Source organism: Cryptococcus neoformans, chromosome 10 (assembly GCF_000149245.1).
Source record: "Cryptococcus neoformans var. grubii H99 chromosome 10, complete sequence".
Lineage (NCBI taxonomy): Eukaryota > Fungi > Basidiomycota > Tremellomycetes > Tremellales > Cryptococcaceae > Cryptococcus > Cryptococcus neoformans.
Genome location: NC_026754.1, coordinates 820,001 through 839,857, shown reverse-complemented (window position 1 = coordinate 839,857; position 19,857 = coordinate 820,001). Strand labels below are relative to the sequence as shown.

General features: G+C 48.5%; 6 protein-coding genes and 3 non-coding genes; 5 read left to right on the top strand and 4 right to left on the bottom strand.

The window, feature by feature from the left end:
• Nucleotides 1-412: 412 nt before the first annotated feature.
• Nucleotides 413-3,408, top strand: CNAG_04629 (Mob1 family protein). XM_012196720.1 has 8 exons: nt 413-536; nt 612-790; nt 848-897; nt 977-1,364; nt 1,421-1,440; nt 1,489-1,647; nt 1,699-1,749; nt 1,796-3,408. The coding sequence occupies exons 4-8, from the start codon at nt 1,122-1,124 to the stop codon at nt 3,288-3,290; spliced, it is 1,968 nt and encodes a 655-aa protein (XP_012052110.1). The 5' UTR covers nt 413-536; nt 612-790; nt 848-897; nt 977-1,121; the 3' UTR covers nt 3,291-3,408.
• On the bottom strand, nt 538-837 carry CNAG_12939. Its single transcript, XR_001046179.1, has 2 exons — nt 751-837; nt 538-697 (listed from the first exon to the last, which is right to left on the bottom strand). It is a non-coding gene; the product is annotated as a hypothetical RNA (non-coding RNA).
• A 502-nt stretch (nt 3,409-3,910) lies between the features above and the next one.
• CNAG_04630 (hypothetical protein) lies at nt 3,911-7,112 on the top strand. XM_012196721.1 has 4 exons: nt 3,911-4,152; nt 4,417-4,558; nt 4,631-5,649; nt 5,701-7,112. The coding sequence occupies exons 2-4, from the start codon at nt 4,430-4,432 to the stop codon at nt 6,620-6,622; spliced, it is 2,070 nt and encodes a 689-aa protein (XP_012052111.1). The 5' UTR covers nt 3,911-4,152; nt 4,417-4,429; the 3' UTR covers nt 6,623-7,112.
• Nucleotides 7,113-7,325: 213 nt separating this feature from the next.
• On the top strand, nt 7,326-9,996 carry CNAG_04631 (ribitol kinase). XM_012196722.1 has 10 exons: nt 7,326-7,536; nt 7,627-7,691; nt 7,751-8,112; nt 8,164-8,243; nt 8,298-8,470; nt 8,524-8,842; nt 8,894-8,969; nt 9,022-9,160; nt 9,212-9,249; nt 9,298-9,996. The coding sequence occupies exons 1-10, from the start codon at nt 7,502-7,504 to the stop codon at nt 9,874-9,876; spliced, it is 1,866 nt and encodes a 621-aa protein (XP_012052112.1). The 5' UTR covers nt 7,326-7,501; the 3' UTR covers nt 9,877-9,996.
• CNAG_04632 (uracil permease) lies at nt 9,864-12,543 on the bottom strand. XM_012196723.1 has 8 exons: nt 12,084-12,543; nt 11,946-12,033; nt 11,828-11,892; nt 11,683-11,779; nt 11,511-11,633; nt 11,028-11,452; nt 10,893-10,975; nt 9,864-10,827 (listed from the first exon to the last, which is right to left on the bottom strand). Exons 1-8 carry the CDS (start codon nt 12,228-12,230, stop codon nt 10,176-10,178), a joined length of 1,680 nt encoding a protein of 559 aa, XP_012052113.1. The 5' UTR covers nt 12,231-12,543; the 3' UTR covers nt 9,864-10,175.
• On the top strand, nt 10,096-12,334 carry CNAG_12938. XR_001046178.1 has 3 exons: nt 10,096-10,471; nt 10,531-11,466; nt 11,504-12,334. It is a non-coding gene; the product is annotated as a hypothetical RNA (non-coding RNA).
• A 1,104-nt stretch (nt 12,544-13,647) lies between the features above and the next one.
• CNAG_12937 lies at nt 13,648-14,777 on the top strand. XR_001046177.1 has 3 exons: nt 13,648-13,729; nt 13,788-14,060; nt 14,124-14,777. It is a non-coding gene; the product is annotated as a hypothetical RNA (non-coding RNA).
• On the bottom strand, nt 13,768-15,851 carry CNAG_04633 (hypothetical protein). XM_012196633.1 has 4 exons: nt 15,157-15,851; nt 14,773-15,093; nt 13,890-14,717; nt 13,768-13,796 (listed from the first exon to the last, which is right to left on the bottom strand). Exons 1-3 carry the CDS (start codon nt 15,176-15,178, stop codon nt 14,371-14,373), a joined length of 690 nt encoding a protein of 229 aa, XP_012052023.1. The 5' UTR covers nt 15,179-15,851; the 3' UTR covers nt 13,768-13,796; nt 13,890-14,370.
• A 185-nt stretch (nt 15,852-16,036) lies between these two features.
• CNAG_04634 (hypothetical protein) lies at nt 16,037-19,782 on the bottom strand. XM_012196724.1 has 5 exons: nt 19,523-19,782; nt 19,349-19,451; nt 19,200-19,287; nt 18,722-19,145; nt 16,037-18,670 (listed from the first exon to the last, which is right to left on the bottom strand). Exons 4-5 carry the CDS (start codon nt 19,005-19,007, stop codon nt 16,350-16,352), a joined length of 2,607 nt encoding a protein of 868 aa, XP_012052114.1. The 5' UTR covers nt 19,008-19,145; nt 19,200-19,287; nt 19,349-19,451; nt 19,523-19,782; the 3' UTR covers nt 16,037-16,349.
• Between the last annotated feature and the right edge of the window lie 75 nt (nt 19,783-19,857).

The window sequence follows — 19,857 nt, the reverse complement described above, 5'->3', positions numbered from 1 at the left end:
ATTATTGCTACTGATCCACACGGTACCGGTGGAAGTATCGCCCTAGAAATGATGAAACAGGCCTCTCCCTGCTCCTCAACAGGAGGCAGAGCATCCCTGGGGTCGTGGGATGTTGCTTTGATGTTGAATATGGTCTTTGATGAATGATACTCTTCCTCTTTGTCCAAAAGTTTCTTACATGCAGGAAGCACCCTTGGACATGAAAGCAACATTGTCACTGCTGTTGGTGAGGACGGTATCTATCCTTACGTTGCTCCAGGAGTGGTGTGACTTGGCTTCCTGATCGACAACAGGCGAAATCTTCTATCATTCGTATCATTTGTCACACGTCTGAGCGATGACGCGATATTTATGGCTGAGTCTTGGTCGTCTTCTTAACAATACAAAATCGGCTTTTTCCAAATGATAGACTGCTGAATCCTTCCTTTTCTATTTCCAAAGATGCCCGTAGAGATTGCAACATGTAAAAGGTGGAAAGGCAGAGAACCATCATGATTGCCTCGGAGAGGAAGATGTATGTATATGCCTTATACATGGTGCGTACTATCACATGTAATACGGACATTCCTCGATTGATTTCACAGTTTTCAAAATGCTTTTTCTTCCGGTAGCTATTAGACGGCAGAAATGCGGAATGGATTGAAGGCCATGCAAGTGTCCGTTCGTTGGAAATGGACTCTACGCTAGATCTCCCGTTCTGGACTGTATCAGTCGCAATGTCCGACGGTCGCAAGCTAGAAAACGACATGCTGAGCTGATGAGGAAGTTGGAATATACATTATTGTAATTCGTTGGTAGATTTTCGCAAGGGAGATTATTGGGATCGGTTGATAATTGCTTTTTTCAGACATTCAACAAACAAACTTACAGCAGGACTCGGACCTGTTCGTTCGACAGGTGCGTGGTCGCAGGTCGTGTGGGCAGTGAGCCTGATATCAATTCAAACAGAGAGGCTGATTTCCTGCAAACTACCCAGCGCGACGCGCCTAAACGTTAAGCACTTCTTTGTTGCTCGCTGTGTGCCAATGCTTTGCATCATCGATTGATTCCACAAATTCGCTCAGTCATCGATCCCAGCTTGATCTTGTCCGTTTGCAGGCTTTAGCGAGAGCCAACATACAATGATAATACAGCCTCCCCAAGGGGCTTCTTCCTACCGGCTCAAACGGGGCACAAAACTCTCCGAAGTCCCTCCTCAACCACCGACTCCATCCGTCCCTCCGCTTTCGACCCTGAATGGCCCTTTTCAGCTCGCAGAGTATCTGGCGCTCAAGGTGAAACATGACCCTCATGATGTTAATGGGCTGGTCAAGGTACCTGTTGGAGATGGGAGCATGGATGGAAAGGGACCTGATAGGGACGTGGTATGTCTTTTATTTTGGTTAGAGTAAACGATCATTCTGACCAGGATATCGCGTAGTGGATCTACGAGCAACTTAGGTATATACACCTGCTCAGAGATGAAGATATTAGCTGAATCACCTAAAGACGTATACCTATAGACCTTACTCCACTTATCACAGCGCTTCTCCCCATTTGCACTCGTGAAACATGCCCACAAATGAGGTCGTCCGAGTGGTCTTACTTTTGCGTGGCTCATGGCAGCGGGACCAGAGAATGTAGCACCATTGACTACATTTTACATACGTGAGTAGTATTGATTTGAGTACATGGAGCAAATAGCTGATCTAGAAGTAGACTGGACTCCACCGTGACGCTGCTTAACAACTCCAAACATTTCCCCTCTCGGTAAGTCTAATCGCCACCTCACTCTGAGTGAGCTAACCATTTTCAGAATGCACATTCCTCCTGCTTCCATCTCACACTTTCCCTCCATATTCCGACGTCTCTCCCGTATCTTCTCCCATGCCTACTTCCACCATCGTGAAGCATTTATTATGGCCGAAGTCGAAAATTCACTTTACGCCCGATTCGTTGAACTTTGTGAAGCTTATGAGCTTGTCGGGGAGAGGCTGCTGGTTATTCCCAAAGAGGTCGTCAATCAATTTAGGGATGATGATGAGGAGGATATCGGAAGAGATAAAGGAAAGGGGAAGGCTAGCACTCTCGACGAGAAGGATGATGTCAAGGAACCTGCAAAGATATTTAACGGCACTTCCAAGTTGGCGGTCAGAGGTAGCAGCACCCTTGGCCATAATGAGATGTTAGGCAGGGGTAAAACTGGCCGATTAACACTAGCTGGGGATAAGGATGTAGCCGAAGGCTCATCCTTTACTCCCGCCACCAATGCTACCGATGCTGTAGAAGAGAGAGAAAACGAGGAAGAGGAGGATCATAGGGAAATTAAGCTGAGATCTCGATCCGACAGTTTGTCAAGTTTGGAAAGCACCGGCTCCGTTCAGACAGCTGTCCATGTCTCAGACATTGAGGCTTTATCTCAGGACATTGAAACTGGGCATGTAGAGGATGCGAGCCCGCCGCCGGTAGCTGAGGTTGTGACCGAGGAGAAGAAAGATGAAGAAGAAGCACCCAAGGATGAGATTGATCTCCTTGAAGATGAGACGAAGTTGCAGGAGGAAGCTGATGTGGCGCCTTTACCTGTGGCCGAAGAACTAAAAGAGGAAGGGGCAGAGCAGGAGACCAAGCCCGTTGAGGAGACAAGGCCTGCTGAGAAGCAGGTACAGCCCAAGTCTGATGATCAGGCTACATTGGAAACCTTCCAGGAGGGAGATTCTAGCAGAGTAAAGGAAGACAAGGAAGTTGATAAGAAAAAAGAAGCAAAGTTGGAGGATGTCAGGTCGGATGACGAGGAAGAGGAAAAAGAGGCAACGTCTTCAGAACTTCCATTCGAGACTCCCGCTCCTATAAAAGTCGCCCCGGTTGTCGAATCTAGCTTTTCCAAGCCCCTCGCTACCTCAGAGGTTCCTGCTCAACCCGAGTCCAAGACTGTTGAGAGCGCCAGCCAACAAGAGCAAACATCCACAACTACCTCTGCCAACCCTGAACTTGGGCCAAGTCCTACCGGCGAAACATTTTCAGAACCTAGCTCCGAATCCGAATTAGAGACCGATCACTCCCCTTTATCTCTTGAATTATCTCCCTCTACCTCATCGGCGGAAGAGAAGCAAGACGATAAGAAGGGTTCATTGTCAAAAAAACGAGCTAAGAAAGCAGCTCAGAAGGCTAGAGCAAAGGAGAGAGAAAGAGAAGCCAAGGCTCAGGCTCAAGCACAAATTGAAAGTGAGGTTCTGGAGAACTCAGGCGAGACAGACAAGCTGGAGAACAATAAGGATACCGAAAAAGAAAAGCAAAGGTATAATACGACATAGTGTGTTGTTGAATACGACATAGTGTTGTTACAGAAAGAGAAGGGGACCATGTCATGTTCATGTTCATATTTCAATTTACGCATGTGCATAGCAATGAATTACATTAGCAGTCTGTCATGGGGCTGAGTCCATAGTGACGCTGAACTGAAGGTGGAGAATCTCGAAAGCCTTTTCAACACTGAATAAAGAGAGCGCCGTGAACGAGAAGCGAAGAAGAAAAAAAAACACAAGCAAGCGAGCCAACAGCAACTTCGTTTCGAGCCTCAGGGCGATGTGGAAGCCACGTGGCAACAGCATGTTACGTAATGCATAAAGGATCGCCGTCGCCGAGCGGCTTGGAGGCTTTGTCGACCTGTCGGCTGCACCTCGCTCCACCCTCGTGCCCGAGATCTCGCCCCCGAATTTTGAACAAAAGAGGAGTCGCGGTTCGGGAACAAGACACGGGCATGCATGCATCGACCGAAGGCAATAAGGGTGGAGCATGGAAGGACTTTGACGGGAATGGCTGGAATTAAGTGCATGCATAGGAAAGGAATGCAGTGGAAAGAATGGGAAATAAAAGGCGCGATGAACGGCCTTCGGACATGATCGCACCACCCGAGGTTTGTATGATGAGTCACCTGTGATATTAATCCTTCATCTCGGCGCTTCCATCGTTTCTCACACTTCTTTCATCTTTCTTTTGTTCTATTATTCATCGTCCATTCTACATTCCTCTATACTCTCACTACCACCAACACAGATACGGACACCCATCACACTCCCTCTTCAACACCTCATTCGCCACCGAGTGCTTGTCGACCTCTTGCCCATTCAGTATCCATTCTGCTCGACCTTATCTCCATCGTCAACCATCCTTAAGGTAAGTTTCCTCAGCCTCTATCATTTTCCATCCTATCCATATTCTTCCTTCCCCTCTGCCTAATTACCTGTGCATGAAATGCACACAGTCATACCACGTGGTTTCGATTGTGTACATACAGCGCGCCTTGACCCTCAAGGTACCCAAACACCTGTCCGCCGCTCAGAATCTTGCGCTCGGGGCGGTGTATCGCAGGATATTTCACTGTCCATTCGTTGTCGCTTTGTTGTATCGTTTGTATCGTCGCTGATTCTTTTCGATTAGCACTTTATCAGCGATGGCGACCACGAACTCCCCTTCCATTGCCTTCTCCCAAGACGATATCGACATGACTACCCACAACGACGTTGCCAACTTTGAGGAGCTTTTCAACTTTGAAGAATTTGAGAGCGCGGGAGAATCAAGTGTGAGTCAACCTTACAATGCATTCGGAGGACTCGAGCGGCTGACAGCGCAACTGGCTGATTGCGATGTGCAGACTCATGGAAACTCTCCAGCAACAGAGTCGAATGCCACCCCTTCCCCACTTCCCACACAAGACCCACTCTTCCACGATACATCCTTTGACTTCTTTAACACATCCATGGACACCGATTACCCTATCGGACTGTCTCTTGGTGACTCCAAAGACTCTAAAGCAGCGTTCACAGATGAGATTGTTGTCAAGCAAGAGCCTGTCGACTACCCTGTCTTTGACACTCAATCATCGGCTTCCAATCCTGTTCCTGCTCAGCCAGCTGCATTGCCCTTTGGAGGACTTCCTGTGGACCAACAGGCTGCCCTTCAACAATTGATGGAGAACATTATGAACTATCAGAAAAAATTTGGTGCAGAGCTTCCGGGAATGGCGGCCAGTCCCGCGGAAGGTAATGCTCAGACCATTGAGCCATCAATGTTGTTTACAAACTCTCCTGCTTCGGACAGCGCTGCGGTTCCCACCCAACCGATGGCTGTGGCACCCGCCGCACAGTCTGCTCCCGCTACCACTTCCAACACCCCTGCGGTTGTCGTTACCCCTTCTCCCGTCCCTGCCCCCCTCGTTGCCCCCATTCCCGTTCCGCCCACCACTCAACCGGCTGAGAAGCTAGAAGAACCACTTCGTTCGATTTCTGAAGAACCAAATCGTACGCGCGGAGCTTCTACCGTCTCATTCGAGGACCTTGATTCTCGAATCGACCGACTGGTTCCGCTTCCTGAGATCTTCTCCGCGGGTAAAGGCAAGGGTGGCAAAAAGGGTGGTGGTATGTCTTCCGTTGTTCGTGAGGACGGTGAAGATTTGGATGATGACGAGTCTTGGCGACCATCACCTGAAGAGTATAAAAAGCTCAGTTCCAAGGAGAAGAGACAGTTGAGGAATAAGCTTAGTGCTCGTGCGTTCAGGACTAGGAGAAAGGATTATATTGGAACACTTGAGGCGCATATTAAGGACAGGGATATGGTGATTGATGAAATGAGGAATGAGTTGATCCACTCCAGGAATGAAAACCAAGATTTGAGGTACGTGATCTCCCTTTTTTTTCGCAAAGCAGATGTTAAAATTCGCAACAGGAAAGAGTTGGCAGCCCTGAAGGCTAGCACCATGTCCATTCTCCACCCTGAGTCCGCTAGCAAGTCATTTTCCCCAGCCATGGTATCTGCTCTGGCCAAGTCTCCGGCTGTTGCCAGCGCTGCCAGTTCTACTACTCCGAATGGCCCTGTTCGCCGGCCGGGCACTCCTCTCAATACCTACAACCCTCGTAAAGATCTTCCTTCGTCCCTCAAAGGCGGCTGGGGCAATGACAACATGTTTAGTGGCGGCTCTACCATTTGCCACACTATCATGACCCCTGACCTTGTCCTCCCTTCTTCCAACCCCGCCCCTCTTCGATCCTTTGCCGACCTTCCAAGGGTTAATCTTAACCCACATCTCAACGAGCCCGCTCCTTCCACGTTGCCGCACACTCTCTCCAACACTGCTAGTGGTGCTGATGGCTCTTCTACCTTCTCCGAGTGGTCTGAGAACACACCTTGGAGTCTCCGCTCAATGGACAGCTACAGGATGCAGATCTGGTCCAGGTTGGCCAAGGAGGCTGCGGCCGACAAGGCAAACCTTGCTGGTGATTTGCGACCCAAATTCTTCGTGGAAGGTCCTTCCACTCCTTCTCCCTCTGCTGCCGACGTGGCTGGCGCCGCTACGTCGCATGTCACCTCCAAACTTGCCTCATCCTTCTGGTCTGCATTTACTCAAGGTTCTTCCAAGTCTCTTGATAGCGATAAGCTCGCTGCCGTTGTCACTGGCCAGGCAAAGCTCAAGGTTGTACCTGTCAACCAGAAGGAGGGCGAGGAGGATGTACTGGCGGCTTTGATGGGCGGTTTAAAAATGCAAAGTGGGGTCAGTCCTTGCGAGAGGAGGAGAGCCGAAGGGGCGAGGGAGAATCCATTAGGGGTACTATGCGGGTTCTTGAAGCATGCCGGAGCTATGACCTGTTAACGAGGTTTTGGCTTTTCATCAGTTTCGTCCAGCATCATGTCTCTCTCACGCTTTTCTCATTCGGCATTTCATCACATCGCATATCGATCCGCATTATACCTCAATAACAGCACATTTATCACCCCTTCTCAGTTGTTGATATCGTTTTATGTAGTTTCTAGTTCCTCACCGCCCTGCTCAATTATATTAGGTATTACCTCATTTTCCCTTTCGTCGCGTACAATTCATTACTCGAGTTCGAAGACTTTTTGATACACAGTATAGGATACGAATCCGAGGGCGTAAAGAAGAAGGAAGCAAAGTTGATATATATAGATACGAATCGAACAAAAAAGCAATCGCAATCGTATGAAATTTTTTTAAAACAAGACAGCTTTAGGAAGAAATTCAGCGAACAATAAAAGGAGAGAGGATGTGGATATAAAATAGAACGATTGGTGACCGAGCTTAATGATTATATACTCATTTCAATGATAAAGCGTCGATCCCGACTTATTTTCTGAAGACTGTTAAAATCAGTGAATTCGTCGGCATCGAACGAATCACACCACGGTTCAACCGACACTTGTTGACGTGGATGGGTGTTGGTGGATGTTGAACGAGTGTTGATTACATAACGGTCAGATCCCTCCCCATATTTTTGGCGGGGCCCTACGGGGCCTGGGCCAAAGTCGGGATTGGGGGACTGTGCCGTTGTTCCGCCGGTGCCGAATCTTGCTTCGAAAGCTTCGAATCCTCCCTCCTTGTTGGTAATAATTGCGAAACATCCTTCGTTTATATAAACTTTTTCCTTGTTACATTTTCTCCCTTGTTAGTGGAACTATCTTCATACAACCCCAATCCCGTTATAATATACTATTTAACCTTTAAAAGGCAGCAATGAGCGACATGGAGTACTTCATCGGCTTTGACGTGTAAGTGGAGTTGCCCTAACACCACCGCAAGCCACATCTCAGCCGCATTCCTTTATACTCGCAGCAGACGCTGACACTACTTATCAACAGTGGCACTGGCTCTGGCAGAGCATGTCTCGTCGACCGCAACGGCAATCTTATAGCTGAGCACGCTGGTAAGTTCTCTCGTCACCTATATGACGTCGTCCCAGTTCAAACTTTTTTTCTCCACCAGAACCTACTCTTACCCACCGTTCCCCCACCGACGCTCGTATCTTCGAGCAATCCACAGGCAACATCTGGAAATCCCTCTCCATCTGCTCTAAGAAGATCCTCGCTGAGTCTGGTGTCAAGCCTGAACAAGTTAAAGGTCTCGGCTTTGACGCTACTTGTTCGCTTGCTGTCGTCGACAAGCAGGGCAAGCCTGTGAGCATCTCCAGGGCAGGCCAGACTGAGGAGAACGAAAAGGATGCCAACCTCGGGTTGGAAGGGGAGTGGAATGTTATCCTTTGGGCCGACCACCGAGCTGAGGAGGAGGCTGAAAAGATCAACTCGACTGGCGAGGGCGTGCTTGGTTTCGTCGGCAAGACTATGAGTGTGAGTAATGATTTCCGAGTTTTCGAATATAAGTTAATGACCCCGGCACAGCTTGAGATGGAGATCCCCAAGACTCTCTGGTTGAGCAAGCACATGGCCCAGGAGAAGTTCAAGCAGTGCATGTTCTTTGAGTATGTTTCTTTTCTTCTACTATAATTGCGTCCAAACGCCGACTGTGGTTTTAGCCTTCCTGACTTTCTTACCTACAATGCTACCTCTGACCTTGCTCGTTCCACTTGCTCTCTCGCCTGCAAGTGCTCTTTCGTTCCCATTGGAGCAACTATGACCCATGACTGTGATGGCGGCAAGGAGGAGGTCAGCACCCAGGGTTGGTCTGCTAGGTTTTTCGAGAAGATTGGTACGTCGGTTTCCGTCTATCATTCTATCCCGGCTAATGGCGGGGGAATTTAGGCCTTCACGACTTGGTCAAAGAAGATTTTGCTTCTCTCGGTGGTATTCCCGGCAAGAACGGCCTCGTCCTAACTGCTGGGCAACCAGTCGGTAAAGGTCTCAGCAAGCGTGCTGCCGAAGAGCTCGGTCTTTTGGAAGGGACAGCTGTCGGATCTGGTGTTATCGATGCTTATGCCGGATGGATCGGTACCGTCGCTGCAGCTGCTGGGGAAGACCAGGCTCAGCCTACTCTTGAGGATGCTAGTACTAGGCTTGCTGCTATTGCTGGTACCAGTACATGCCACATTGCACAAAGCAAGGATGGTATTTTGGTCCCTGGGTGCGTATCGTTATCGTTGACGTTGGAAAATGCGCTAATAACACGATGCAGTGTTTGGGGTCCCTACCGAGATGCCGTGTTCCCTAACCTCTGGATGAACGAAGGTGGCCAGTCTTCTACCGGCCAGGTATGTATTCCTGTCTATATGACGGTAGACCCCGGCTGACGTGCGGTAACAGCTTATCGACTTCATGATGCAAAGCCACCCCGCCTATCCCAAGCTTTTGGAGCTTTCCAAAAGTTCGGGCAAGAGCACTTTTGAGTTGCTCGCTGAACGATTAGAAACTTTGCAGGCGGAGAAAGCTGCCAAGACTTTGAGTATGTGAACTCACAATCATTATGAGAGACATTAAGCTAATTGTTTTGCAGCTCACTTGACAAAGGATTTGCACTTCTACCCCGACTTGGTAAGTACACCCCTCTCTTTGCTTTTTCGCCAAACTAACACATCATAGCATGGTAACCGATCTCCCCTCGCCGATCCCCGTATGAAGGGTATGATCACCGGTCTCGTCCTTGACGACACTCTCAACGACCTCGCAGCCAAATTCAATGTCACCCTTGAAGCCATTGCCTTGCAAACCCGCCACATTGTCGACGAGATGAACGCCAAAGGCCACAAGATTGACTCTATCTACATGAGCGGTTCTCAAGCTAAGAACGGTCCTCTCATGCGTCTTCTCGCGACCGTGCTCCAAATGCCGGTCATCATCCCCCCTCAACCTTCAGCTGCCGTCGTACTCGGCGCAGCGATGCTTGGTCGATATGCATATGACCTCACGACCGAACGACAGGGTAAACCCATTTCGTCCCAGCAAGAAGCGGAGGTAGCGAAGGAAAAGGATGGATGGAGGCTTTGGGATGTGATGGTGCAGATGACTCGTCCGGGGAAGAGGATTGAACCCAGGAATGATAAGTTTGGGATTAGTGAGAAGAGGTTGTTGGATGTCAAGTACAAGATCTTTAGAGAGGCTGTAGAGGTGCAGAGAAGATGGCGACAGATGATTGCTGATGAGGTCAAGGAAGAGGAATAAAATGAGTCCATAGATTGCAAGAGCTTGAATAGAGTGGACGTTTTGTTTATGAAAAATAGTCAAGTGTTTAGAGTCAATTATGTTCGGGAAATGAAAATGTCGATAATTATGTGAGCAAAATATTCAAAATGCTATTGTTTGAAAACATAAGTAGGCCCCTCAGTGGCTTGAAACTGACTGACGAATAAGGCTGAAATGCTTTTTGATCCGTTTACAATGTTTAAAAACAACCCTAATAAAGCTACAACGGCGCAAGTCCTAACAACTAAGCTCCTAGAAAAAAAAGAATCCGGATCCCGTTACGCTTCCACCACAAACACCTGGCCTTCCTGGCCGACCTTCTTTTCCAATATCTCTGGCGCTTCCACACCCTCCTGCGGCATTCTCATCCTAGCAATCTCATCAACTCTCAACTCATCCTTACTCTCATCAACCTCCATGAAAGTCCTGTTCATTCCAGGAGGCGGAGAGACGAGACAAGCCAGATAATAAACAAGACCGGAAATACCAGTACCTGTAATCCAAGAGAGATAATATACACGCTGGGCCCCTACCGGGACGTAGATGTTGGGGTTGATAGAATTGATGAAACCGGGTGCGTTACAGGCAAAGCCGATGAGGTAGCCCAAATAACCACGCCAGTTAATACCCCAGGTGTACCAATACCATCCGCTCTTCTCCGCAGAGTACAAGTCGTTTACACGCATATGTCCTCTTCGAACGAACCAATAGTCGGTGATCATTGGACCGGCGATACATGAGAGAAGAACACCATAAGCACTGAGATAAGTGCTGAAAGTGGAGGAAGATGTGTAGAGCAACCATGGGTTCATGCAGATACCGATGATGGCGGCAATATATCCACCCCTGCGAATAGAGAGGTATCGGGGGAATAGGGCAGTGAGATCGCAACCAGCAGAGATGGAGTTGGCAGCAACGTTGAGCAAAAGCCTATCATTACGTATTAGTCAAAGACCATTAAAAAACTAATAAGAGCGACAGTTGTTGGTACTCACTGAACGTAGACGAAACCAGCAGAGATAAAAACAAGTCCCGCTCGTGTAGATGAGGAGGCGCCGTCAAGCATTCTGTCCATGATCTATGATTAAAGGTAAGTACAGAACTACATGACTTGAAGATGAGGTTCTTACCTGGACAACATCCCAGATCTGAGTACCAAATTGAGGAGCACTAGCAGAAGCGATCACGATACCCAAGAAAGAAGTGATAGTAAAGCCGAGCGGCATTGAAATCAATTGAGGCCACACGGCAGCACTGGGCTTCTTAGCCCTACTGGCAAAGTCAGGAGCATTGACTACGAGAGTAAACATGTTGTTGAAGCAGCTAGAAATGCTAATGAGCATTTGCCATCCCAAGGCAGAGCCAGACAAGGTGGCAGGCTGCGAGAAGATTGGACCAATACCGCCTGCTCGTGTGATTGACCATCCAAAGAGAGTAAAGCCCACGATAGGACCGATGATCGCTTTGGCTGCGAAAAGCCATCGAAGTTTGTGGATGGGTACCCAGATTGTAGGTAAAGAAAGGAGCCAAAATATTACAAAGGCAAGGACATAAGCTGTTAAGTCATGTAAGCATTCGAATCGTTTCACCTTTATCGGATGACTAAGACCAACCTGAAGTAGTTTCGGTGCTTGTAGGCATTATGTTTTTGATATTGGGATAGCTTGGCCAGATCGCTCTGAGCAATACATGGACACATTCACCTCCGAGCCATCCTTGCACGCCCCACCAGATCGCTAAACGACGATGAGTTCCTTGGATTGAAAGGCGGGTTGAGACACGTACCAGCCATTCCCGCTCGGTTGAGAACAGGCCACAGACTGCCGAATAATCCAAACGTGGTACGACAGACAGCAGGGAAGACGATCCCATGGACAGCGCCCTATCGTTCGATAAGTGCAGTCCAAACCATATGAAAGTCGAGACATACAGGGCGCGCACTAAGCACGATGAGCGGACCGACGAGGGAGTACCCGATTATGACACAGATGAAGGCTAAGTATCATCAGTGCCATTTCTCATGCCACTGACAGAGACTTGTGTCTCACCTTGCCACCAATTAAGACCTGCACTGATCATCGACGAAGCAATAGTAAATGTATTTAAGTTGAAACTGTCAGCGATCCAAAAAGAAGCCTATCGCAGCAAGTCAGCTACTATTCCAATAGCACGATTGAGAAACTCACAAAATTCCAACCATCCCAAGTCTTTTGCTCTTTTTTGACAGGTAAGAGGTCCTCAGTTGCGAGGAACATCTCTGTACTTGTGAGACCCTCAGCATGGTTACTCTCAAGCTTCTTCAGGATCTTCTTGGCTCTTAACCTTGTGGTCATTTTGCAGATGCGAATTGTACGTGTTCGTACCAGAGGTTTTCAAGTTGAGAATAAACCTCTGAGATGTTTCCAAGTTCAAGGTGCAAGTTATGTATATATATGTACCGGTCTCCCCGTGTTTTTCCGCTTTTTCTCGGTCGTCTTGGTGTGATTATGTTTTGCTGAGATGCTTATCAGTTAGCTATCCTCCAATGGAATTCGGCCTGTAGCTTTATTTATGAAGAAGACTAAAAGGCGTAAATGAAATTAGCTTCTTCTTTGATCTTTGATAAGCAAGCTCCCAGACGCCAAAGGCGGTCAGCGTCAGTCGTTGCTTCTCGCATTGTCTATCGAAGTTCCTGCATATCCACGATATGAGCTTGATCGGGTATCATCAGGCTATGCTCTGTGTCCTGACGATCTCCTTGCTCTCAGAAAGGTATCAATGACGAGAAACACTCCCAACAACCAATGATGTCGTAGTAGGTAGCCTAAGAGACCGGAAATAAACGTTCCAGAGCCCTGGACCTTGCGTGCGTCTTGTGACTTGTGGTTGGCTTGAGATCTTCAGAGCTTCTTGCCTTCTCCGTTGAAAATGGAGCAAGACCCGGGCCTTGAATAATTCGCCCTGGGCGCAAGTCGTGTTCGGAAAAGGCGATGTCTATAGCCGTAAAGGTTCTGGATGATAAGGACTCATTTACATCGACTTTTGATTTGCTGTTGAATCAAAAGTAGCCACTCTTTATCGCCGACCTCAAGCCTTATCTCGGTTCGCTTGCACCAGCTTCTGCGTGTACCTTCAATTTACGTAACGGATCATTCCTCAATGTCTGTGATCTGTGAATGATCCCTCGGCCGCCGCACTCTTTCATCCGCGTCGTTGTTTTTCGTGGTCATTCGTTTAGATAAATAGTTTATCGTTGGTGGATGGAAGAGTTAGCCTTTTTAATATGTTGACGTCTGCCCATCTATCATCGAACGCTAAATACAGGGCGTGATAGGGGAGTTCAACCCAATAGCCCACCAATACTTAACAACGTCTGGTGAGGAGCCGATGACCAACGGAAAAACAAGATAAGAAAGGATGTACAGACGACAACGTCTCTGAGAATTGAAAAGCTAGAAAATGGTGCGCAGTGCAGTTCACGAAATGAAACATTCAACTCTCAGCCCTCAGTTGCATCGTTCATTCATTGGCAAGTATTGTGTTACCCTTCGCACGGGTCAATGGGGTCATCTTCTAAGGCTGAATCATCGGATAACGTCTGGTGAACTACCTCTTCTTCGGCCAATCAACTTGAAATCATGGAATTTGACCTATAGATGTAAAATTATCCTCGTGCAAGCAATTAAAATAAACGAATCTCAATCAGCAGTAGTTAGCACCTACGATAGAAGATGAAGCAGGTAGATTGCACACACTCTTCGTCGATGATATAGAACAACTACTACATTTGCCTCTTGATTTGCCTTTCCAGCCTTATATCCAGAACGAATTATTTATAAGCATCTTGGCCATAGTAAGTGAATAATCCCGAGTTCCCTCATGTCGGCAAGTACCCTGATAGGAAAACACAGAGATCATGCCTGAAACGCATTTGTTAATCCCAGTCATAACAAAGTAGTCACACCCACGCTTTTCGTTCATCTGTGGTCCATTATTTGCGGCATGATACTTACATCATTTACCAGCTGTCGCTTGTTGGGGCTCAGTCGACACAGAAACTAACCGGTCCACGGTATCAAGTGTGTTGAGGGGATATAGCTCTTTACGTTGATCAGGGCATTTGCTATTGCCCACCACACGATATTTTCAAACACCATAATGTCTTTCATTGCAGGGTCGTTAAAGTACGTATATGATAAATGGTAAGGGAGCAGATAGTAACGTCAAGACACACCTATGGGGCAAAGCGAGGAAAGCATACAAAAGCATCATCAACAAGCGTCAAGCTTTGAACAGCTCCGACAAGGGGGAAGGGGCTGGGGAGGGGTATGACACGTCGGCTAGGGGTATGAACGAAATAACAGGTTATACGTATTGTAAGCAAGAAAATCAATAGTCCTCTGTAACCAGTAACCCGCAAAAGAGTCAAGCGAAAAACGAAAGAGGATGGAAAAAGAGATAGTCTTGAAGATGATTTTAGACTAACGCTTCACTCTACATTGCCTCAACGGCTTCCTCAACCAAACCACTCCATCCCTCGCACATCAGCGAGCTCCAAAGATGCCATCCTCCTACAACAACTACAACTAACATCACCAGGGCCTTCATCCGGCTTTTTCGGCCTTGATGTTGTTGATACGGTGTGAGTGTACCGTTAATGAAGGACGAGAAAGCGGGAGAGAATTGGTGGGCGGATTTGGCAGAGATGGAAGAATGTTGGCAATGTCCTTGGAAGACGGGAGGAGAAGAGCCGGGTGGGGGTAATGGAAGCGAGGTAGGAGCCAAGAGGACGGTTTGTTTTGGTGGAGGGAAAGGACGAGGGTTAAGATGAGGTGGTTCGGCTGGAAAAATACATGTTTAGTTTGAATTGCATTTTAGAAGGAGATGTAAACCTACTCAAGACAATGCCGGGAACTTCCAAAGAAAGTTCTTCGCTATTTCGCCGGGGGGATACGCTAACCATCGCACCCATTAAAATCCTCGGAGACGACTGCGTCGGTGATCCCAAACTCTTTTCGCTCATCGTAGGGCTTAGAGGTTCACCCCTTTCAGAATCGACTCCGGAAAAGGACTTTCTAGACGGCATAAAGGGCGGACTGTATTGCGACGAAGTGAAACCTCCGAAGGATGACGGCGGCGAACTCGGTGGAGAAAAAAATGTTTGAGGGGAGTAAACAGGCGCCGGGCAAACAGGGGAGTTGAAATCGAGGCGGAGGCCTGAGCAAGAGGAAGAAAGAGTCAATGGAAAGACGACTTTGGCTGTCATTTAATAACACTTACGAGGCTTTTCGGTCATGATCATCCTGTCAGTTTGACTCTGTGTCTTTCTATAGAGGATAAGACGCGTCTAAGTCTCGTTGGTTGGGAGTGATCGAGGATAGTCTGTGCTGTATCGTACGCCTCGAGCGTGTGTGGTGTAGAATGCAGTGCAGGGGAGTGTGGCAGGAAAGAGTGTGTAGTAAAGAACGTAGACACAAATGAGTGTGGATAAGTTTGTATTTGCTATTAAATAAGAAAGACGGCGAATATTAGCCTGTCCACTTTATAGAGGGATTGCCGGTATTGTCGTGAGCAGTGAGCCACCAAAAATTGCAGGCGGGAACCCTGTGCGCAATCTGATCTTGATCTCCCGAGTAATCAAACAGAGACTCGTGCTTTCGTACAGCCGATGATGGGCGGTTCTCGGCCTGGATTGTACTAGCAGAAGGAAAGGATGCTGAGGCGTGGCCGGTACGCGTATGTGCGTTTCAGAGGTATAACAGCGACAGGAGAGCAGGGGATGGGGATAGGAAAAGTGGCAAGAAGTGTAGTGGGATGATAGTCGTAGACGTCGTCGAGAGTCGTGGCGCAGGCAATTAAATGAATGTGGGTCGAGTTAGTCGATAGTGGATGAGTCAAAAAAGGTATACACAAATGTTCGCGAAACGGGGGGTGGGGGAAGAAGCAGGAGAGTTTGAAAAAAAACAGAAAGACGCGAGCGACAGCTTAACTCGCCGCGACCTGAAAACATGCAAACAAATGTTACGACGCCATCCGTGCCTAGAACCGGACCTTACAATTCTTAACCTTCTTGCAACGTAATAGTGGCGCCTGATCTCTCGTTTCTCAAAAAGTGAGAAGCTAACTGCTCAGATAGTGTCACTGTAGCACGCGGCACATTCCATGAATATTGCCTCGCTCAAAGTGCTACAGCTTGCATTGTCCATTCGGGGTGCTCGTTCACATATAAAGAGTGACTATGTACTGTCTCCCAGAGGGTGGGATACTCGACTACGTACGTACGTATGTACTACAACGGTATCAAAAAGACATGACGGAAGGGGGTATTAAACATAAACAATTATAGATGGGGTATGTGATCGTCGCGTATGAATAACGAATCTCATTAATCGTCCTTTTCTTCTCTTATCTCCCCATTTTTTTCCTGGCAAGTGACTCTCCCTTGTCTATTTTCCATCTTCAACATGACGCTTTCAAGTCCTCACGGACACCTCCTCTCTTCGCCCATCCCACTCTCCAAAATTCAACCCCAAGTTATCGAAATGTAGACTCCCAAGTTTCTTCTTCTCAAAAGACATTGATGCCGGAGGTGCTGGAAGAGCTCGAGTGGGAGCAGATTTGGACGTGCTCGCAGAGTCGATGGGATGCACAGTTGTGCGTATCTTGCGTGATGAATCGCAACGCCCCATCGGCCTCATGCCCTCACTATCCGTCGATTCTCCAGCATTACTTTCTTCACTCTGGCTTTCCTGCCTCTGCCTCTGCACTCTAAACATCTCTACACTGTCCTGTACTGGAGTGACCAGGCCCTCAATATCATCGCTTACGTCCGAGCTTGCACTGTCTCGACGGATCTCCACAGAAGGATCCATAGATTGCTTCCGTTGAGGACTGGTGCCGAAATTAAGGGTAGACCCAGAATCGCAAGAAGCAAAGCTGGCTTCGCTCCCACTACCGCTCACTCGATTATCTGTAGAGACAGTGTTGGGCCTTACTGAAGCAGGACCAAGGACAACCAATGCCTCCAAACTTCGCCTTCCCTCTTGAACGACGACGACCTCGCTCTTCCTTCCTGGGGCACTATTCAAGAAGTCTTGTAGTGATACGGCAGGATCGCGGTCGATAGGTGACCGAGGAGACGGAAGCTGCATGAACTGCGCATTGAGAATATCGTCGTCATCGTCAACATCAGATATATCAGAAGACATTGAAGCGGAAGTGGGTTCGACGGTAGTAGTGGAGTCGCTGGGAGAGTGGGTGAGAGATGAGTTGTCGGTGGAGATATCCGCTGAATGGTTAGACTCTACAGGGCCCTTGGGCGTTTCGGCGAAGGGAGAAGTTACGATTCCATTGGCAAGTGGCGGTGGGGGCACAACAGCTACCTCTTCCTTCGCAGGCAACATCTCAGACATTGTCCTCCTCGCCTCTTTTTCCTTTTTGTATGCCTTTGGCAGTTCTGGCACCCTTGGCACTTCCTCCTTCCCATTACCGCTCGCCATGTCAGCCAATGACTTGTGCTCGACTGATGGGGCACTGTTGGACCTCTTCTTGAACACAGCCATGTTGGACAGTGAGAACCTCTTATTCAGCTTTGGCTTAGAAGCGGTACTTGAAGCTGAAGCGGGAGTTTTGGTATCGATAGAGGCTGTACTAGGGGTAGCAGGGATTGAATTAGACTTCTCGCTGCGTCCGGAGGAAAGTGCAGGTGTGATGGGAGTTGCGCTGGTCTTAAAGCTGGAAGATGCCGCAGGAGCAGATTTGAGAGATGAGGAAGCTTTCGTTGCGTCAATATCAATATGAAGAGAAGGTTTTGAGCGAGGCTTGCTGAGCATAGGCTTCTTTTCCTTGGGCCTTTCAGTCTTGTCCTTGAGCACAGGTTTTGTCTCTGCCACCGGACTGAAGTTATCATATTTAGAGGGACCCAAGGTAGCTTCGGGGGGTGTGGAAGAACTGAAGAAGAGGTTCTTGAGACTCTTTTGCTTCTTGGGAGCTCGCTTGGTCTGCTCTCTAGGAACAGGGGGTACGGGAGGGATGGGCGGTGCCGACGTAGTAGCCGGCGACTCGTTCTTGGTAAATAAGGGGGTCGAAAAGGCTGCACTCAATGACAACGTACGAGAACGACGGGGTGGTTTGGAAGCGGAGGGCTGGGGAGGGTTATGCTTGGATAATTGAGCGGGCGATTGACTAGTGACAGGTGACTCGGTCTTGACAGCAACAGTAGGCGGACCAGGAGCTGTGGGCGCAGACGGCGTAGACGTCGCAGGCTCTTCGCTCAACTCTTCAATCTTCTCCTCCTCATCCTGCTTTGCGGGTCCTGGCTGCGATCCAACGTTTGCCATCGCAGCGCGTTCCTCTTCAGCCTCCAACACATTCGGCGGCTTCATTTCCTGCCCCAATGACATTGGCCGATTCATTGCCGGTCTCTCCGCACCGCCATACCCCATTTCCCATTCCATCATTGCGCTCATCCTTCTTCTCTTCTCCTCTACAACCTGAGTTTTTGTTTTGGGCATGACGACTGATGTTCTGCCACGGGGATTGAAACCAGCACCCGATCGAGAGAATCTAGGCGGGGGAAGGACGAATCCATCTGCCATGCCGTTCCATACAGGATTAGATGCGTAGGTGCTTGTCGGACGAGAGCGGTTGGCAGTAGCTAGAGGAGGACGGCGGGGCATGGGAGAGGGGGTAGAAGGTGTGAATGGAGGAGTTCTTTGTTGAGGAGGTGACTGGATGTCCAGAGATGGAGGCGGGGAGAGGGGAAATGGATAGAGCATCATAGGTTCGCCTTCATCTGGTTGTTCATCAGTTAACATCGTATATGCAAAATGGATCATGTTCTCACCATCAGGAGGCACCAGTCTGACCGTGGGTAGATTGGGATCAACATCCTTTTCTTCGCCGACAGCATTAAGCAGTTCCTCTTGTCTGAGCGGCTTCTGGGGCTGTCTTTCCATATCATGAAAAACAGACTGCCTCTGTGGGACCGCAATAGTGTTCCCTTCTGCAGAAGGGCGACGAAGAAAGGTAAGCAGAGTTGATTTACGCTTCCCGATCGCTGCATTCGTCGATGTAGACGGGGGAGAGGAAGCATTTATCGGGGGAAATCTCGACAAAGGAGAGCCTTCCATGTTGGCAGCTGATTGTAGGTAAAAACCGGTGTATACTGCGAGCAGACAAGGCGTTTGTTATCGTTTACGACAAAAGGAGTGTTGGTTAGTTCGGCTTAAAAAAGAAAGTGATAGATGTTGGGTGATAGAAGGGGGTAGCTGGTGACGCCCGTAAGCCTCATGTACTACTATAACCCAGTATGGGAATCTTACAATTGTAACAGTCACCGTCTGCGAGACAAATGACAGTTCTTTTACAGTTTTTTTCCCATCCAGTTCTCAAGAACGGAGAAAAGCTATGCTAATGCAGGGTAAGCTGCGACTGCTGGGGTTGTTAATAGCGACGGGGTGCGTCGACTTACACCGCTGTATTTGAGGGGAATTGCTAGTAATGTACACTGGAGACGGTAGAGAGGGTAATGTCCGGTGGTCTTTGGACGATGCAGGGGGGGTAATGGATAGTCTCTAGTAATAACAAATAGTCAGTACTTAACGATTCGCAAAAGGGAGGCCTTCACCTACGTCGGCCCACTCACCTCACAATGGCTCGGTCGATGCTTTCTCCTGCCCTCCAGCTCGAATCATCGGCTTTTCTTGCCGTACTCTTGTCCTCGCTTCCGGTGTTGTTGGCAGATGCACATAGACAGAGAGCACTGATGAAGAGCACAGACCGCTTTCCAAGCCGAACGTCACAAACAACCAAGCGCTCACCGCTTCGAAAAAGCACAAACGTGATGATGCCGTTGATGGCCGCCGCTTAGGGCGACCCTAACCGCCCTAAAGACCGACAATTCAATCTCCGCAGGGTCTAAGTTCAGAGGCAGAACATCAGAGGCATTTGATGCCGTGGCCCTGGAAACCTCAGGGAAAA

Bases quoted from the DNA above. Each gene is read 5' to 3' on its own strand.
- CNAG_04631 (XM_012196722.1), top strand. From the start codon at position 7,502: ATGAGCGACATGGAGTACTTCATCGGCTTTGACGT. The intron at 7,537-7,626 runs GTAAGTGGAGTT...ACTTATCAACAG, and splicing joins TACTTCATCGGCTTTGACGT to TGGCACTGGCTCTGGCAGAG. The intron at 9,161-9,211 runs GTATGTGAACTC...ATTGTTTTGCAG, and splicing joins GAAAGCTGCCAAGACTTTGA to CTCACTTGACAAAGGATTTG.
- CNAG_04629 (XM_012196720.1), top strand. From the start codon at position 1,122: ATGATAATACAGCCTCCCCAAGGGGCTTCTTCCTACCGGCTCAAACGG. The intron at 1,365-1,420 runs GTATGTCTTTTA...GATATCGCGTAG, and splicing joins AGGGACCTGATAGGGACGTG to TGGATCTACGAGCAACTTAG. The intron at 1,441-1,488 runs GTATATACACCT...AATCACCTAAAG, and splicing joins TGGATCTACGAGCAACTTAG to ACGTATACCTATAGACCTTA.
- CNAG_04634 (XM_012196724.1), bottom strand. From the start codon at position 19,007: ATGGAAGGCTCTCCTTTGTCGAGATTTCCCCCGATAAATGCTTCCTCT. The intron at 18,671-18,721 runs GTGAGAACATGA...ATGAACAACCAG, and splicing joins CAGACTGGTGCCTCCTGATG to ATGAAGGCGAACCTATGATG.
- CNAG_04632 (XM_012196723.1), bottom strand. From the start codon at position 12,230: ATGACCACAAGGTTAAGAGCCAAGAAGATCCTGAAGAAGCTTGAGAGT. The intron at 12,034-12,083 runs GTGAGTTTCTCA...TTGCTGCGATAG, and splicing joins CTTGGGATGGTTGGAATTTT to GCTTCTTTTTGGATCGCTGA. The intron at 11,453-11,510 runs GTTGGTCTTAGT...ATGACTTAACAG, and splicing joins AAGCACCGAAACTACTTCAG to CTTATGTCCTTGCCTTTGTA.
- CNAG_04633 (XM_012196633.1), bottom strand. From the start codon at position 15,178: ATGATCATGACCGAAAAGCCTC. The intron at 15,094-15,156 runs GTAAGTGTTATT...CCTCTTGCTCAG, and splicing joins GATCATGACCGAAAAGCCTC to GCCTCCGCCTCGATTTCAAC. The intron at 14,718-14,772 runs GTAGGTTTACAT...GTATTTTTCCAG, and splicing joins AGTTCCCGGCATTGTCTTGA to CCGAACCACCTCATCTTAAC.
- CNAG_04630 (XM_012196721.1), top strand. From the start codon at position 4,430: ATGGCGACCACGAACTCCCCTTCCATTGCCTTCTCCCAAGACGATATC. The intron at 4,559-4,630 runs GTGAGTCAACCT...TGCGATGTGCAG, and splicing joins AGAGCGCGGGAGAATCAAGT to ACTCATGGAAACTCTCCAGC. The intron at 5,650-5,700 runs GTACGTGATCTC...AATTCGCAACAG, and splicing joins AATGAAAACCAAGATTTGAG to GAAAGAGTTGGCAGCCCTGA.